The 18,227-nt window shown below is 40.3% G+C and overlaps 1 protein-coding gene across 1 annotated transcript in view; it reads left to right on the top strand.

The window, feature by feature from the left end:
• cep112 (centrosomal protein 112) overlaps window positions 1–18,227 on the top strand; it is a 358,450-nt gene that overhangs the window by 107,436 nt on the left and 232,787 nt on the right. Inside the window, exons 10-11 of the mRNA XM_068003888.1 lie at window positions 2,726–2,812; window positions 16,146–16,245. Coding sequence (XP_067859989.1) covers window positions 2,726–2,812; window positions 16,146–16,245 — 187 coding nt within the window. The remainder of the gene's footprint in view (window positions 1–2,725; window positions 2,813–16,145; window positions 16,246–18,227) is intronic.

Genomic DNA, 18,227 nt, shown 5'->3' with positions numbered 1-18,227 from the left:
CATTTTAATTGGTGAAGCATCAGTTAAAGAGAATTAAATCAAGATGGTCAAATCAGTTTTTGCTCGAGGAAAAAGAGAAGTTTAGCACACTGAGGGTCATTGTGAAACAATAGGCCAGGGGCACTTTGGTACCTGAGATGCATAATACTAAGGAAGTAGCACCCAAGTAGATGCATTCTGAATATTGCTGCCAGTTCAGATGACTTTACTGTGTTTTCAGTGGTGAAATGCCACCACTCATCACAATGGAGCAGCAGTATGCCGCACCTTGGCAGTCAGATTGCAGGTTATATTCCCCCCAATGCTGAATTGTTGTTCTCAGTTGCATTATTGTGGCAAATCAACCAGCAGATGCCACGTCCCTTTGCACGTGAAGGATGATAAATTGGAGGAAGAGTTGTCCATGAACAACCAGTAAACACCTTTTGAGTAGCTTAGTCATAGAATCTTACAGCACAGAGGGAGGCCATTTGGCCCTTCGTGCCTTGGCCTGTGCCGGCTTTTTGAAAGATCCAATTAGTCCCACACCCCCGTTCTTTCCCTATAGCCCAGCAAATTTTTCCCTTTCAAGTATTTATCCAATTCCCTTTTGAAAGTTACTGTTGAATTTGCTTCCACCACCCTTTCAGGCAGTGCATTCCAGATCATCATAACTCGCTGCATAAAAAAGTGTCTCCTTATCTCCCTTCTGCTTCTTTTGTCAATTATCTTAAATCTGTGTCCTTGGTTACCAACGCTTCTGCCAGTGGAAACAGTTTCTCCCTATCTACTCTGTCAAAACCCTTTTCAATTTTGAAGACCTCTGTTTAATCTCCCTTTAGCCCTCTCTGCTGTAAGGAGAACAATCCCAGCTTCTCCAGTCTCTCCACATAACTGAAGTCCCTTATCCCAGGTATCCTTCTGGTAAATCTTCTCTCCAAGGCTTTAACATCCTTCCTAAAGTGTGGTTCCCAGAATTCGACACAATACTCTAGCTGAGGCGTAACCAGTGATTTATAAAGGTTTAACATAACTTCCTAACAGTAGCAGAAAACTAGGGAGCAAGATGCCTTCTTTCTCAGCCACAGGTGATGTGCGATGCAAAGTAAACCAAGGGATTCATACCCTCTCAGAAAAAAAATGCAAGAAAAAGAAGTCACCATTTTGCTGGAAGAGTTGTGTTGTGCTTCTGAGGGTACCCTGGTTCTAGAACAATCACATTTGCTTGTAATTATTGGTTTAAAAGCAAAGTGCACATTTACATTGTTGATTAAAGTATGTTGTGTTACACTATTGTGTATTTACTTTTAGTTCTGTGCATGATAAGTTTAGTCATCACATTTTTATGACTGACTCCAGCCTCGCTGGTATTATTAGCTTATTCACCGGACACTGCAGTTATTGGAATCTTTCAAAAATAGAAATAAATCTGCTTTGCGAACTTTTAATCCTTTTATACGAGATTCTTATTTTAATATCGACAGAGCTAAAGAAATTATTATATCTCTTTTTAATGGTTATAACTAGAAATAGGAAAGTAGAAATCCTTTTCACACTAGATTAATTGATGGATTGTTGATAGTGTAGTGCTGCTGTTAAAAGAAAATGAAGAAATTTACAAATGGACTAATTGGTACTTCTGATCATATCTTGAGGTACAACAGCAAAATGTCAAGAGCAAAGAAGTCCTAATTTGAAGGGACAGGGCTGCAAGTTTCTATGTTTATTTTAGCTCACAGATGTTTTGCTATTTTGTAAAGTCAGATTCAAACATTTGTAGGCTTGTTGATCCACTTTTCAACATGAGTGTGGGGTTACTACGGGTCAAGTGGATTGGCAACATTGGAGGCATGGTGTAGGATATAATTTTGAGTGACAGATGTCACAGGAACAGATCCCAGAAAAATAGAGCTTTGGTATTGTGTAAGCAGGAGGTCTTGTGATTCTTGTATTAAATGATTTAAAACTTTTCTGTCATTCATCTGTGAATCTTTTCACACAGTGGGAGATTTGCCCTGAGCTGTTTACCAGTGCCACCTCAGAAACCAGGAGCTCTGCAAAAGAGTGACTTTTGTTGCTTTGTCTGGTCTCCATCTGGCGCTTCCTTGTGTGACTCAAATTAGGTGCTTAGACGTGAGGAATCACAGAAGGGAACTCGTGTCCTACTGCTTGGAAATGCAGTGCATTAGAATGCCAGTATGCTGTGAAGATCATTGCACCAGCAGCAGACTGTGATTTGGGTTAATAATGCTTGCAGTGCTGATTTAAAAAAAATACAGATCCTTTGTACTCCTTTTGCCCCACCACATATACAATATCCTTCATTTTTTTTAGCTCATTGTCTGTAAAGTTGAGGCTGCAGTAACAAATGTTTTTGTGAGAGCTGAAGAAAAGTGCATTGCGTGGCATTAACTGACAAGCTAACAGCGAATTAAAAGATTATCACAAATTGTCAAATAATTTATGGCCTAAATGGCAGAAACAGTTTGTCCATTTTTGGCATGAGAAATTATTGTTGGTTCTTTTTTTCTCTGAATAAATTGTATTAAAAAAACCATAAAACTAAATGTTTTCAAAATTGAATAACGTCCAGAGTATAATTTTTCATGAGTACATTTTGTAGAGACTGAAAATTATGGTATGTGTTAATAAATTCCATGGCTCACATGACACATTCTTTCTATTTAATTTAAGGTAGGAAGCAGATTGAGTAACACCCTTTGTTTAATTTTTTTAATGAAAATAGATCGAGATGAAGACAAAGTTGCTGGAAGCAAAATTTCACGAAGAGAAGCTCAAACTGCAGCAAAAACATGACACTGATGTTCAAAAGGTAAATGGTGAAATTTTTAAATAATTTCTCCTGCTGTGGGTTATTGTTTCTACAGGAACACAGAATAATATTTTGGCACGTTGCCAAGTCCGGTGTGCTCTTGTGAAACTTCTACTAGCTGGCAGTAAGGCAGCACAAGTGGAAACCCGGGTTCTTGGTTGGGGAGATTACAGAAAAGGAAAAATAAATGACAAAAATGTGATTATTATAAACCATTTTATGACTGTGTTTACTAAAGATAACGGTAAATTAGTGAGAGTACAATGCAGCAACACCGTTGCTTGATCCTCTGAGGATATTGCTGCCTTTTCCAGGCTCCTTTTTCTGTGCCTATATCTCGAGGAGTTCCTTCTGCTTGGCTTTCCTGTGGGCGGGGTCATTAATGGCTAGCTCTCCTGTTAGGCACTTGGGTTAGCCTCACTTGGCTGTCCTCAGCAGGGTGAAAAAAACTTGGAGTTAGGATATTTGGCACGTAGTTCTCTTGAAGGGAGGTTGCAGGCACTCGGCTTTTCTGAGAGGGAGTGATGTCCGGTTGTTGGCATCTTGTTCTTCATAAGCATTACCACTTGCATTTCAAAGACTGCAACTGCCTTTCCCACCCCGTACTGTTGATGCCCATCCAAAGGCCATCACTTCCTGCCCGTTATCTCCTGTGTAAGTAGAATGGCTGGAAATTCTCAAGATTTATCAACAATTGCTGCAGGATTACTGATGGCTCCTGAAGCCTTTACACATCCAATGACTTCACTTCTTTGTGGTCTTACCCAAATATTTTATCCTGAAAAGTCACAATAGAAAATCTCTTCTGTCAACTTGAATAGTCTTCTCTTGGACCTATGTCAGATGGTATACTGTAGCACAACACAATGCTACTTTGAACATGGAATTTCAATGTTTTCTTTCCATCAGAAGAGTTACATTTCAGTGCTGCTGTTTTTTAGGTTATCTCAAGTAAAAATATGCTCCAATTTTAAAAAACAGACCAGTTGTCAAGAGCTGCATGACTGGATGGGCAGTGTTGGGTTGTTGAGCCCTCCCCCGTATGCTGATATTGGAATTCTGTCAAATACAAATATATGTAATTAAACTTAATTACATCAGACTCCCAACAATTGCTACCTTTCAGGGCTGCTGTTTTGTTCGTGGATGGCTGGGTAAACTCTAGCAGTGGCTTTTCGACCAATTACCGTGGAGGATGGAGTGAGCTGGGATTGGCTGGTTTTAGGAGATCGCAATCTATAAATTAATCAAAGGCAGGTGATATTGTTCAGAGTGGGGAAATTCTTTACATTGAAAGTATTTCTACCAGCTGTCAGAAATATGTTTTAAAAAAAATAGTGGTTTTCATTTCTCCCAACTTTGAAGAAGTATTTAAAGTTGTCGGAGATGTGGAGTAGTATGGTGGAGATCTGCCACTTTGAGTCTCAATTGAGAATATGTGATGGGGCCTATCGGAGGGTGACTGAGTGAATGGGAATTGTCTTGGAGACTGATCTTGGTTTTTCACTAGTTTAAGAAGTTCAGGAGTTGAGACTGGGGGCAGGACGGAAATCAGTGCTGTTAGTTTATGTTTTTAGTTCAGATTGATATAAAAATATCTTTACTGTTATTAAAATATACAATTAACATTACCATTTTTGTTTGAGGTGCTTTATTGTGGACAAGACCAACCTCATCATTGCCCTCTAATCCATTCTTTTCTTGCGATATTTGGTGCAGCGCCCAATATCACTGAGTTTCTCCCAAAAATTGTGCCGAGTCTCATCTGTAGGTGTTGCACGCTATATCGCTGAGTTTCCGATCTCAGCTCTGGGTGCCGTGTACCCGGCCTCAGCTCTAGGTGCCGTGTACCCAGCCTCAGCTCTGGGTGCCGTGTACTTGGCCTAAGCTTTAGGTGCCATGTACCCGGCCTCAGATCTGGGTGCCGTGTACCCGGCCTCAGCTCTAGGTGTTAATAAATCATGACTGAGTTTCTGACCTTGGCTGCTTTGCTGGATGGAGGGGCCAGTTTCTAACCCACACGTAGGGAAATTTGAGTGAGAGTCGCCTCTGGGCCCCTGTAGTGATTGGTTTCAGAATGGCATAGATGGAGGTTAGGCTGCTTGCTCACCATCCTTGTTGGTGACAGTGTACAATAACGAGACTCATGTTTGGGCACGTTTATAAAAGGCAGAAAAAGATACTGAATGCTGCAGTCACTATTTGCATATTTTACAACTGATCTTTTATCTGTTTGTTTTATAACTGAAATTGGGTAATTTCTTACCTTATATTTTTTAATTGTATCAAATAGCTGTGAGGTATTTTCATTAGAACAGGGAAAATTACAGAGTGATTTGCTAGAGGTGTTTAAAATTATGATGGGATAGAGTAGATGGAAACAGTCTGTTGCTAGTGGTTGAGGGGTCTCGAACGAGGGGACATAGATATACGATTAAATGCAAGGGATTTAAATTAGAGAAGGAGAATCTTTTTTGCATAGAGTTGTGAGGCTGTGGCATGCACTACCAGAGTTAGTGATTGAAGCAGAGACCATGTTAGCTTTTAAGACTAGGTTAGAGAGTTGGTTGAAGGAAAGGGGGATTAAGGGATATGGGAACAAGTTGTGCACATGGGATTAGAACTACTGCTGATTTGGAGAATAAACACCCGGACGGGTTGGGCCGAACGGCCTGCTTCCGTGTTATAATTTCAGTGCAATTCCATATGTATGTAATGCAGAATTTATAGACAGAAAAGAAGTCAACATTTTCTATATGATGAGTGTGATTGTGAGCAGAGCCCAAAATTACTGACTCTCACAGAAAATCTGAGACATGCTAGAGCAGCTATCCAATTACAAGCGTTATAAATTCAATTTCCAATCGCTTAAGTCCATGCACTGCAAAACAGAAAGCAGCAAGCTTTACAACTAGCAGTAAATATCAAGTTTTGTCTGGATAACATCCATGGCCCTTGTGATTAGGACCTTGTCCTATACATGACTGTTGTATGTGGGTTATTGGATTCTTTCGTGCTTTGCTGTATAACCTTGAACTTACTGAAACTGAGGAGCAATCTTCCACTTTTTGATGTGGTTAGTCATGTTTTCTGAATTTCCTACAAGAAAAGAAAAGTCATGGCCACGTTCATTAAAAGATCAGACTTCAGTAGCTTGCAGGATACAGCTGTTGTTAGTCACAAAACATCATTAGTCACAAATAACGTTTGTTGGTATTGAATGAAATTTGTCATATTTTTATAATTACATTGTGCTCTGTATGTAGTACAATTGGCTGGAAATTATACAACAAGCTCAATTGCTGCTTTTAAAAAAAAATCCATTTTCCTCCTTCACGTTGGTGCCCCCAACACATCCATACTAATATTCTCAGTTGATTGTGGGGAATATCCCTACCTTGTTGCAGTGACGCTGCTTAGTCAATTTGCAGGAGTTTTGAACAGAATAGTTTAGAACCCCATCCTCTTGCTTCTCCAGTGTTAGCTTTTATTCAATATTTATATATGTCATTTCTAAATTGTTCATAAAATTCATCTTTAAGCCAAAGTAGTGACACTGCCATGAACTTTATTGCAGAAAAGTAATAATGAGAAAAGGTCTTTCAGCCATCCAGCTCACCTTGTCATTTTGGTTCCGTATCATTACCCATGCAGATAATTTTTCATCTTCCTTCAAATCCCAAAATAAACTTGGTCAATAGATAAGTGGCTCCATTTATTACTAGGGTAGGTTCCATGTACAGGTATCCATGTGCCTGATAAGGCTGGCAGTTATGAACAGGAGCATCCATATGAAGCAAAACATTTTCATAATTAAAATACGTAGGTTTAAAAAAAAGGTAAACAAGAAACATGGTTTCTCTTTCAAACAGAAACGGGATAGTTTAGTTTAATTCAAAGATTTTTAATAACTTTTGATGCTGGGAATACTAAGCAGTTGCTTTGTTAAAATAATGGCTTTCTGTAAAACCACATCAAAAGCATCACATCATTCTGCCCAGCACTAATGGCTGTGATAAATTGGCCTAATTTTAAAGAGTCTGGGGAAGACTGATAAGGACACAGAATGCTAAATAAAACTGGTGGATTATTGAAGGGATGATTTTGTCTTCATGGAAACAAATATTAAATGCAGTCTTCATCTGAGTCTGGCTTTGCTAGTAAAACCCGAGTGTGACCTGACCCATCTTTGTAATTCAATAGAACAAAGTTCCAAAAGAATGACAAGATGATTTAGTTTTGAGGCCTCCTTTTTGGGTCTCACAGTTACAGATGCTACAACAGATTATTTCTGAAAGTTGTAGAATGTAAGACTGTTACAGTTAGGGTCCCTTCAAACACTCTAGCAGCAGACAGGAAGTCCCTACACTAAAAGCAGATTCCCATCCTCACATCAAAGAGTTCAGTGTCGGATGCTAATATTTGCTCAGGTGCATCGTCGAGCATATTAACATAGTTTGAGTATATCCACCATAGATGATGACCAGAAGTGTCTGGTCTAAAGAGAATAAATAGAAAGCAGAACGAGTCTCTGACCCTCTACTGGCTAAGCTTTGATGTGCAGATTGTAATTTTTATTCAGCTGAACTTTTTTTTGCTGTTTTTTTTGCTGGTGACAGCATATAATGCTTTGGACAGATGAATCTGATGAAAGATCCTTTTCAGTTTTGTTGATGCAGAGCACAGGTGAAGTATATTTGATACTCTCTGAACAGTTCAACAAACGCATTCTCTGAGTGTAGACCAACATGGGTATAACACAAGTGAATAAGTCCCATTATCTTCTGTATGTGTTGTTGGGAATTAACAGGCCCATGGTGTACATAACAGATTTTATTTTTTACTGGGAAAACCTCACTTGTCTGCCTTTAAATTTAAGAATGTTTCCTTTGGAGTATTGTGATCTCTATTGTTACAATTTTAAGAACAATGTTAAGGATTTTTGGAACATAAGAACCTGTTCCTTTTGATGGAAAGTATACCCATATACTATTTTTGGCCAAAATCTACAATTATTATTGTCTTTGACTTTGAATATTGGAGGGTGAACAGTTTAAATGTAATTACTTAATACAAAAGTAGTGAATGTATGGAACAGACTAGCAGGGAGTCAATGGAGGAGGATAGTGTTAGCAAATTCAAGGGGGAGTTGCATAGTTTTTTGTGAAAGATGTGATTCAAGGGTATAAGAGCTAGAATATAGCATGGTATGTTTTGAATTTTGGGACTGGTGAGCTGGGCACAATAGTCTTTTCTAGTCCTGTACATCGATATTTTCCTGTGAACTTCACCTATTTTTTTTGCTTTGCGATATCAGTAGTTTTGGAAGGTTCTGCTCCCAGTGTGGCACCTTGCCTAATGCAAGTGCAGGAAGAAGATAGAAGTGTAATATTCTGTGACCTGCACACCTGTGCACTGAGGCTCCATGCAGGAGCTATGTCTTTATAGAGTATATTAATATTATTTCAAGCTTCTGGTAGCAATGTTCCACAGAGTATCACTGTTTACTGAGAGCTGAGGAACAGTTGGTGCCTAGGTGGTAGTATTAATTGCCACTGTACATTTATGACCAAAATGGCAGCAGGTTTAAATCTGACTGCACAGTATTTATCTTACTTTGTGACATTAAATACTCTTTTTTTCCCAAGCAGTTAAAATCTGAATGTTTCCAGTCATGAGTTACCTAGACTAAACCTTATTTTTTAAGTTAAATAAATTGTACATTGCATCAAACATTTCTTCATTCCCAGTATTTTTACAATCAAGTTGAGTTGTCATAGAGTCATAGAGTTATACAGCACGGATAGAGGCCCTTCGGCCCATCGTGTCCGCGCCGGCCATCAGCCCTGTCTACTCTAATCCCATATTCCAGCATTTGGTCCGTAGCCTTGTATGCTATGGCATTTCAAGTGCTCATCCAAATGCTTCTTGAATGTTGTGAGGGTTCCTGCCTCCACAACCCTTTCAGACAGTGAGTTCCAGACTCCAACCACCCTCTGGGTGAAAAAGTTCTTTCTAAAATCCCCTCTAAACCTCCCGCCTTTTACCTTGAATCTATGTCCCCTTGTTATAGAACCCTCAACGAAGGGAAAAAGCTCCTTAGTATCCATCCTATCTGTGCCCCTCATAATTTTGTACACCTCAATCATGTCCCCCCTCAGCCTCCTCTGCTCCAAGGAAAACAAACCCAATCTTCCCAGTCTCTCTTCATAGCTGAAGCGCTCCAGCCCTGGTAACATCCTGGTGAATCTCCTCTGCACCCTCTCCAAAGCGATCACATCCTTCCTGTAGTGTGGCGACCAGAACTGCACACAGTACTCCAGCTGTGGCCTAACCAGTGTTTTATACAGCTCCATCATAACCTCCTTGCTCTTATATTCTACGCCTCGGCTAATAAAGGCAAGTATCCCATATGCCTTCTTTACCACCTTATCTACCTGTTCCGCCACCTTCAGGGATCTGTGAACTTGCACACCAAGATCCCTCTGACCCTCTGTCTTGCCTAGGGTCCTCCCATTCATTGTGTATTCCCTTGCCTTGTTAGTCCCTCCAAAGTGCATCACCTCGCACTTTTCCGGGTTAAATTCCATTTGCCACTGTTCCGCCCATCTGACCAACCCATCTATATCGTCCTGCAGACTGAGGCTATCCTCCTCGCTATTTACCACCCTACCAATCTTTGTATCATCAGCGAACTTACTGATCATACCTTTTACATTCATATCCAAGTCATTAATGTAGACCACAAACAGCAAGGGACCCAGCACCGATCCCTGTGGTACCCCACTGGCCACAGGCTTCCAGTCACAAAAACAACCTTCGACCATCACCCTCTGCCTTCTGCCACTAAGCCAGTTTTGTATCCAAAGTGCCAAGGCACCCTGGATTCCATGGGCTCGTACCTTCTTGACCAGTCTCCTGTGGGGGACTTTATCGAAGGCCTTACTGTTGTTTTGGTAGAAATGTACCATTCTATTACTCTATAAGTTAAAGGATTTGCCACATAAACATCAACACATTACATTATTTATAGTCTTCATAATCCACTGGCAGGACATCGGTTGGATATTACGACCAAATTATGTTATATCTAAATTGACTCTGAATCTATTTATTTTTCACTTGGAGGTAGCTTTTGAGTTTTCTCTCTCTCCTCTTTCCCCTTTTTCTTTCTTCTAAAATAAATTACATGTGACTGATAATAGGCATTACAAATTTGAGTGCTCCTTGATTTTTCTTTTAAACCACTGTATAAAAGTTAGTGTGTATATTGGTAACTGACTAATTTGCAATGCATTACATTGATTATTATCAATAAAAATTGTACAGTAGTACCGCTTGTTCACTCTTTGAGCAATGCATAGCATTTCAGAATCATATCCAGAAATAACTCAGGACTGGGACTTTTTTCTATCCTTCCACCCCTTCCCCCCCCCCCCCCCCCATAATAACAATTGAACACCATTGTTGCAATTTTTATTCAAGCAGTTCATGGAAGGTATAATTTATTGTAGCCTTCCTTTGTCGAAGGTGTAACACCTCGGACTACCAACTATCCTACCTGCAGTAAACTGCACACTAGAATTGATGTATTTAGCTGCATAGGTAAATTAGATATCAAAACACAGATCAGAGCTTGTACAGGTTTAAATTACATCCACATTTATTTACAAAAAGGCAGGGGATTAAGTAAATATCTCTTTCAGAGAGCTACCACAGGTGCAATGAACTAAATGGTCTCCTGTGCCGTCAAATTCTATAATTTTAATTTAATGCACAGGTGAAACTTCAGCCTAATTAGCCGAATACTACGGAGCACAAGGCAGTGTGTACATATATACAGCATTGAAAGCACATCAGAAAGTTAACTCTTAGAATTAAACAGAACAAGTCATTAGCTGTTTTCAACCATGGCAGCAGCAGGGGTGCTTTAACTGGCTGCAGTGCTCCGTTAGGGAAGGTAAAAACGGGTTCCCGTTTCTGACTGCTGTCCAGCAAAACTGCGCTTGGGTGGACATCAGATGTGGACAGAATGTCCCCCCACAGTTGAACAGCCTGCCAGCACTCAACATCATGGCCTACATATGAATAATAACATATTGGATGCAGTATTGGAGAGCAAATAGTGCCCGTGGGACTGCATGTCAGCGATGGAGTCAACACCTGCAGGAGTGGAGAGAGAAAAAAATGAAGTTTTAAGTTGTGGCAGTGAAAAGGAAACAATTCAGTCTTTTCATGTCATGTTCAGTGTTAGGCCAGTGTCTCGAGCTATATCCTTCAGTTGCATGAAATACGTAAGCTGTTTACAGAATCCTTTCCTCCGAACCAAACGATCATAAAAACACAGCAAAACTAGATATCTGCAGGAAAGGGACAGAACTTTTCTATATATTAAAAATAGGATCATAGAATGGTTACAGCACAGAAGGAGACCATTCAGCCCATCGAGCCTATGCTGATGAATCCGCTCCATCAACCTTTCAGGCAGCGCATTCCAGATCATAGCTACTCACTACGTAAAAAATTTTTTACTCAAGTTGCCTTTGGTTCTTTTGCCAATCACCTTAAATCTGTGTCCTTTGGTTCTCGGCCTGTCCGCCAACAGGAACAGTTTCTCTTTATTTACTTCATCTGAACCCTTCCTGATTTTGAATACTTCTATCAAATCTCCTCTCAACCTTCTCTGCTCTAAGGAGAACAAACCCAGCTTCTCCAGTCTATCCACATACCTGAAGTTCCTCATCCTTGGAACCATTCTAGTAAATCTTTTCTGCATCCCTTCTAAGGCCTTCACATCCTTCCTAAAGTACGGTGCCCAGAACTGGACACAATATTCCAGTTGTGGCCGAAACAGTGTTTTATAAAGGTTCAACATAACTTCCTTACTTTTGTACTCTATGCCTCTATTTATAAAGCCCAGGATCCCTTATGCTTTTTTAACCATTTTCTCATCCTGTCCTGGCACCCTCAAAGATTTGTGCATATATACCACCAGCTCTTTCTGTTCCTGCACCCACTTTAGAATTGTAACCTTTAGTTTATATTGCCTCTCCTCGTTCTTCCTGCCAAAATGTATCACTTTGCACCTTTCTGCGTTAAATTTCATGTGATACAAATGTGTCCGCCCATTCCACCAGCCTGTCTGTCCTGTTGAAGTCTATTACTATCCGGCTCACTGTTTACTACGCTTCCAAGTTTTTACTACGCTGCAAATTTTGAAATTGTGCCTTGTACACCCAAGTCCAAGTCATTTATCAGTGATCCTAGTACTGATCCCTGGGGAACATCACTGTATACCTTCCTCCAGTCTGAAAAACAACCGTTCACCACTACTCTCTGTTTCCTGACACTTAGCCAATTTCGTATCCCTGTTGCCACTGCCCCTTTTGTTCCATAGGCTTCAATTTTGCTGACAATCTTTCGTACGCACTCATTCTGATGTCTGGCGCGAATGTTACTTGCCATTTAAGTGCCTGGCAATGACCATCTCCAACAAGAGAGAGTCTAACCACCACCCCTTGACATTCAAAGGCATTACCATCGCCGAATCCCCCACCATCAACATCCTGGGGGTCACCATTGACCACAAACTTAACTAGACCAGCCACATAAATACCATGGCTACAAGAGCAGGTCAGAGGCTGGGTATTCTGCAGCAAGTGACTCACCTCCTGACTCCCCAGGATGGAATACTCTCCACTTGCCTGGATGGGTGCAGCTCCAACAACACTCAAAAAGCTCAACACCATCCAGGACAAAGCAGCCCACTTGATTGGCACCCCATCCACTACCTTAAAAATTCACTCCACCACCGGCGCATTGTGGCTGCAGTGTGCACCATCCACAGGATGCACTGCAGCAACTCGCCAAGGCTTCTTCGACAACACTTCCCAAACCTGCGACCTCTACCACCTAGAAGGACAAGGGCAGCAGGCGCATGGGAACACCACCACCTGCATATTCCCCTCCAAGTCACACACCATCCTGACTTGAAAATATATCACCGTTCCTTCATCGTCGCTGGGTTAAAATCCTGGAACTCCCGACCTAACAGCACTGTGGGAGTACCTTCGCCACGTGGACTGCAACGGTTCAAGAAGGCAGCTCACCAGCACCTTCTCAAGGGCAATTAGGGATGGGCAATAAATGCTGGCCTTGCCAGTGATGCCCACATCCCATGAATGAATAAAAAAAATTCACTGTCCAACTTCATGATTTTTGGTCACACTTTTATGTTAATATTTAATATTGAAACTGTCTATGATATAGTTGCAGACTCTGATCAGTAATTGGTGATGTGGAGCGAGTTTCTGAAGTTTCACTCCCCAACTTTGTTACCACCTTATATATAATTAAAACCTTCTATTTATTAACTGATCATGGTCAACCTCACAGGCAATGTACTAGTACCTTGAATTTCTATAGTCACTTTTCTATTATCTGTTGACTAATGCAGTGCTAATGGCTGCAGGTCCGGACATACCAGCTCTTGTGCAACTGGAAGCAATGACAAAAATAAACTTGCTAGATTTTCTAAGTAAAAACCGGTCTTCCTGCCAGTGACCTCAGTGAATCTGGTAAGTTTACTTTGGAGTTGTTGCCAGCTGTGAATGACCCACTGCTCAGGAGGCAACTGCACTAGAGTCGCATACAATTGGCTTATAATGTTGGATTTCAACAAATCTTAATGAAATTGGCCACAACCAGCAGCAATGGTTACGCTGAAGGCCAATTGTTTACCCAGAGGACGTTCGCACGGCACACAGGATACAATGATAGACAAAATCCTGTACCTTTAAAATACAATGATGCTCTTTTCTGCACGATATGCATGTTTTTTAAAAAAAGTTTCGAACTTACCACAATATCTTTTCTTTCAAATATACCATGGTGTTAATTTGATTCAAGGCAACAAATTCCTTTTTAACGATTGATCAAAGGCAGAATCCGAACTACAGAAACAGCCTGCCAAACACAAAGCACTTTTGCTTATTTAATCCATGTCTAGTTGTTGCTGCCTGTGTTATTCTTATAACAAGATTTGGAAGTGCGCATATTCACAATATGTAATCTCTAATTGGAATGCCAGTGGTGTGAATCCTTAGGCGTATGAATCATTCTGGCAGTCTGTGCCACCATCATAGATAAGTTCCATTTAACGCTCGTCAAACGTTTGCTCCCAAACAGTGTTATGTGGGCTTAGTGGACAGGTAGCCTGAGAATTTAAACCAGTGGCCCCATGAACGGAAGGCAGACACTTGCATACCTGTGGTACTGGGAATGCTCAGTACCATTCCCAAAACCATTTCTCAAAAACATATAAAATCGGACGAATTTCTCAAAATAAAAGTCCTTTAACCTTCAAAAAATTAGGAATTTCTTACAAATACAGACCAGTTAATGACCCCATATGGCGGATTCACCTGTTTGTTCTATTCATGATGTAGCAGGAAGTTAGAACGGCCTTTGATTGGTAAAGCAATGTTAAAGATGTCAAGAATATCGGTGTGTATTTGTAATGGCCTTACAATTCCATTACCGTTGACTCCCAAAGCTGTTCCAACTTCCAGCTGTAATATTGTGAACAGATCAATCCTAGAAAAATGGTTGAAATCTCACACTTGTATTTTTCAGTAGACAGGAGCAAGTAGAGAATACTTAATAGAAACATAGTATTTCAACTTGTTTATCCCTTTAGCCACCTCTTCTTCCTGGATCTTTCTTCCTATTTGTGGCAATCTCACTACACGAACATTACTTAAATTTCCTTACTAGTATATGGTTTTAAATCCTTAGTGATAACTGTATCTAAATATAAAAATGTGTGTAGCTGAGCTGTACAGATCGTCACAGGGTGGGGCAGGTAACTTAATCGTCAAGAGAATATTGATTCCAATAAATTGTTATATCGTTTTGTTTCAAAATATGTGTATGTTGTAGGTTTATATCAATATTTGTTCAGTTTGTAGTATAGATTTATTAACTAACACTCATTGGCTACTATTTACTATTATATAAAACAGATTACTCAGTCTAATCTGGTTTGTTTCTTTGTTCTCCTGGCCAGCCTCCCATCTTCCATCTTCCATAAACTTGAGCTCATCCAAAGCTCTGCTGCCCGTATCCTAACTCACACCAAGTCCTGTTCTCCCATCACCCCTGTGCTCACTGACCTACATTGGCTCCCGGTCTGGCACCGTCTCAATTTTAAAATTCTCGTCCTTGTTTTCAAATCCCTCCATGGCTTTGCCCCTCCCAATCTCTGTAACCTCCTCTAGCCCTGCAATCCTCTGAGATCTCTGCGCTCCTCCAATTCTGGCCAGTTGTGCATTCCCGATTTTAATCGCTCCACCATTGGCGGCCGTGCCTTCAGCTGCCTAGGCCCTAAACTCTGGAATTCCCTCCCTAAAACTCTGCCTCTCTACCTCGATTCCTTTAAGACACTCCTTAAAACCTTTCTCTTTAACCAAGTTTTTGGTCACCTGTCCTAATATATCCTTATGTGGCTCGGTGTCAGTTTTGTTTGATAACAGTCCTGTGAAGCGCCTTGGGATGTTTTTACTATGTTAAAGGTGCTTTATAAATGCAAGTTGTTGTAAAAGACCAAAGAATTGCTGCAGTTTTTGTATTCTTTTTGTTTTTGCTCTTTGGCACAATAGTTAGTCTCTTTTCAGGACTGTCACAAATAGGACAGTTTGATTTTCAAATATCTAGCTTTTCTCTTGGTTAACACTCAATATTCAACCTGTTATTATTGATCTGAGGAAGGTGTTTTGTGGAGGTGGGTTGGGGGAGGCTTGTGGCCAACAATCCCTTCCTCATTGAAAGTGTACGATTTGAATTCAGGACTGGACGTCATGAGGTTTCATTGATGTCATGACTTAGAATACTAAAATGGCATTAGTCACATCTGAATTATGGTTTTTCTCTCATATACTGTAGCATCTGGTGGCAGTTTTTACCCGCATAATATTTTACCCATGTAATATTTTTTCTTAAAAAAAATAAAACAATGCTGAGGATTGAATAATTTTGTAATAACTGCTGTTCTATTTACAGTGGCGTTTGTGTCTCTGGGTGGACTGACCTCTTATTTCGAATGTTTCTAAATTAATACCCTAATCACATCTATCAATGTACCAGGGCCCAAACCACTTCTATCAGTGCTGTTTTCAAAGGGAATTTTTTAATTTTATTTTTATGTTGATCACTTATTTAATTAATTTTTATTAAAGCTGAGTTATTCCTATATGACATGTACTGGAGTTGGAAACCCCTTTTTAAAAACAGGATGTGCTTGGATTTTCAGATTTTTTTTTTTGTCTTGTTCCAGATTTTGGACCGGAAAAATAATGAGATTGAGGACCTAAAGACACTGTATAGAAACAAGCAAAAGGAAGCAGAGGAGATGAATAAGAAGCTGGAGAAGAGAGGTAACCGAAGTCAAGGTTGCTGCTGTTGGCACAACTAAATGTTTTTTTTAACAGCAGCTTTTTTTTACACATACTGAATTGGAATCTTTTACATGGATTGAGTGGGAATTCAGGGAATAGAGAGATTACTTTTAAAAAGGCTATTCAGAACATAAGAACTCAAGAAATAGGAGCAGGAGTAAGCCACGCGGCCCCCCGAGCCTGCTCCGCCATTCAATAAGATCATGGCTGATTTTGGACCTCAACTCCAATTTCTCGCCCGATCCCCATATCCCTTGATTTCCTTAGTGGACAAAAATCTATCGAGCTCAGTTTTGAATTACTGAACGACTGAGCATCCACTGCCCTCTGGGGTAGAGAATTCCAAAGATTCACAATCTCTTGAGTGAAGAAATTTTTCCTCATCTCTGTTCTAAATGGCCGACCCCTTATCCTGAGACGATGCCTCCTAGTTCTCGACTCTCCAGCCAGGGGAAACAGCCTCGCAGCATCTACCCTGTTAAGCCCTCTTAAGAATTTTGTACGTTTTAATGAGATCACCTCTCATTCTTCTGGACTCCGGAGAATAAACTCCATTCTACTCAATCTTTCCTCACAGGACAACCCTCTCATCCCAGGCTTGGGAGTTAACATTAAAAAATCTCATTGAGGGGTTCAGACAGGGGCTGACTGGATGTATGGGAAATCGGGAGATTTTCCTAGTGTCCCCGTGAATGGCTCCATAGTGCTGTATTATAGGTACTCCCCTTTTCCATGAGAATCCAGAAGAATCCTGCGCCCTTTCGGGGGAGGCATTGCCCCCGGGTTCTGATGACAGTTTTTGGTCATCTGAATCCTAAGGTCATTTTTCTTTTCATTTTAATCACATTCGTGCACCCATTATTTCTCTATATTTAGTATTAATATCTGTTAAGACAGAATTGTGTTTAACCTGACCTGCTTTTTTAAGGCCACTGCTTGGGTGCACCCTGGGAGGGGGAGGGGGAGGTGGTCTAAATTAGCGCAGCCAGATTACAGTCAAATTAATGCAGGAAGTTTCTGTAGGTTGACAGCTGGCCAGGTTGTCAAATTCACAATTACAGCAGCTTCTCTTTTTTTACACAGACTGAGTTGGAATTTTTTACACTGATTGGGAATTCAGGGAAGAAAGAGATTACTTTTAAACAGGCTATTAAGGCTGGGGAGTTAATATAAAAAAAACCTCATTGAGAGATTCAGATAGGGGCTGGTTTTCTTTCTCTTCTGATTATACTTATACTTTAGAAATGTGATGCTAGATGCAAGTATCATGTTGCAATATTAATTGAAGTCATTCCAGTTAAGTGTAACTTATAGATGTGCTTTTTTAAATTTAGCTGGTGAACATTGACCAACAAACTTCATCCAGTTGATGAATGATGGCATCCTCAGTGAAAGGTTAAATTTGTAACACAATCGCTGCAAGATTAACTGAATTGAATCTGTACTGGAGTGCTGCCAAATAACTGCTGTACTTCTAAAAATGTGATTCAATTAAAAACAACATTTGTTTTCATATAGAAACTTCTTTGATACCCCCAATAAACCTTGGTTTTGATCTCTGCACTTTGTTGCAGGTTACACGGCGTGAAATAAACCTCAGAATCGTGTTTGTGGTGTAAATGTCGGAATTCCAAGATGCAACTTAGCTGGGGATCTGTAGTCTTCACTTAGCACCTTTGCTGGTATAAGTTAGCAGGTGACACCATACTGGTGTGGGTATGTTGCCCCAGCTCTGGAGCTCTTGACATATTATTATTCTGGATGATGAGAACCTGCATATTACACAGGGTCCATGGTTCTCATTATTTCTATGTGATTTTACTGTAAAGATCACAGTATAACATGAACCTGGAATGGTGCCCAGAGTGAACTGGAAGCAAAGTTCTAGAATGTACATCTGCTGCTTTATTTCTTGTGATATTTCCTCCCAGTCCCCCTTTTTGCCTAACAATACTTGCAGC

The sequence above is a fragment of the Heptranchias perlo genome, chromosome 23 (genome assembly GCF_035084215.1).
Source record: "Heptranchias perlo isolate sHepPer1 chromosome 23, sHepPer1.hap1, whole genome shotgun sequence".
Taxonomy (NCBI): Eukaryota; Metazoa; Chordata; class Chondrichthyes; order Hexanchiformes; family Hexanchidae; genus Heptranchias; species Heptranchias perlo.
The sequence above is the reverse complement of the archived record's forward strand: the minus strand, read 5'-3'. Positions and strand labels throughout refer to the sequence as shown.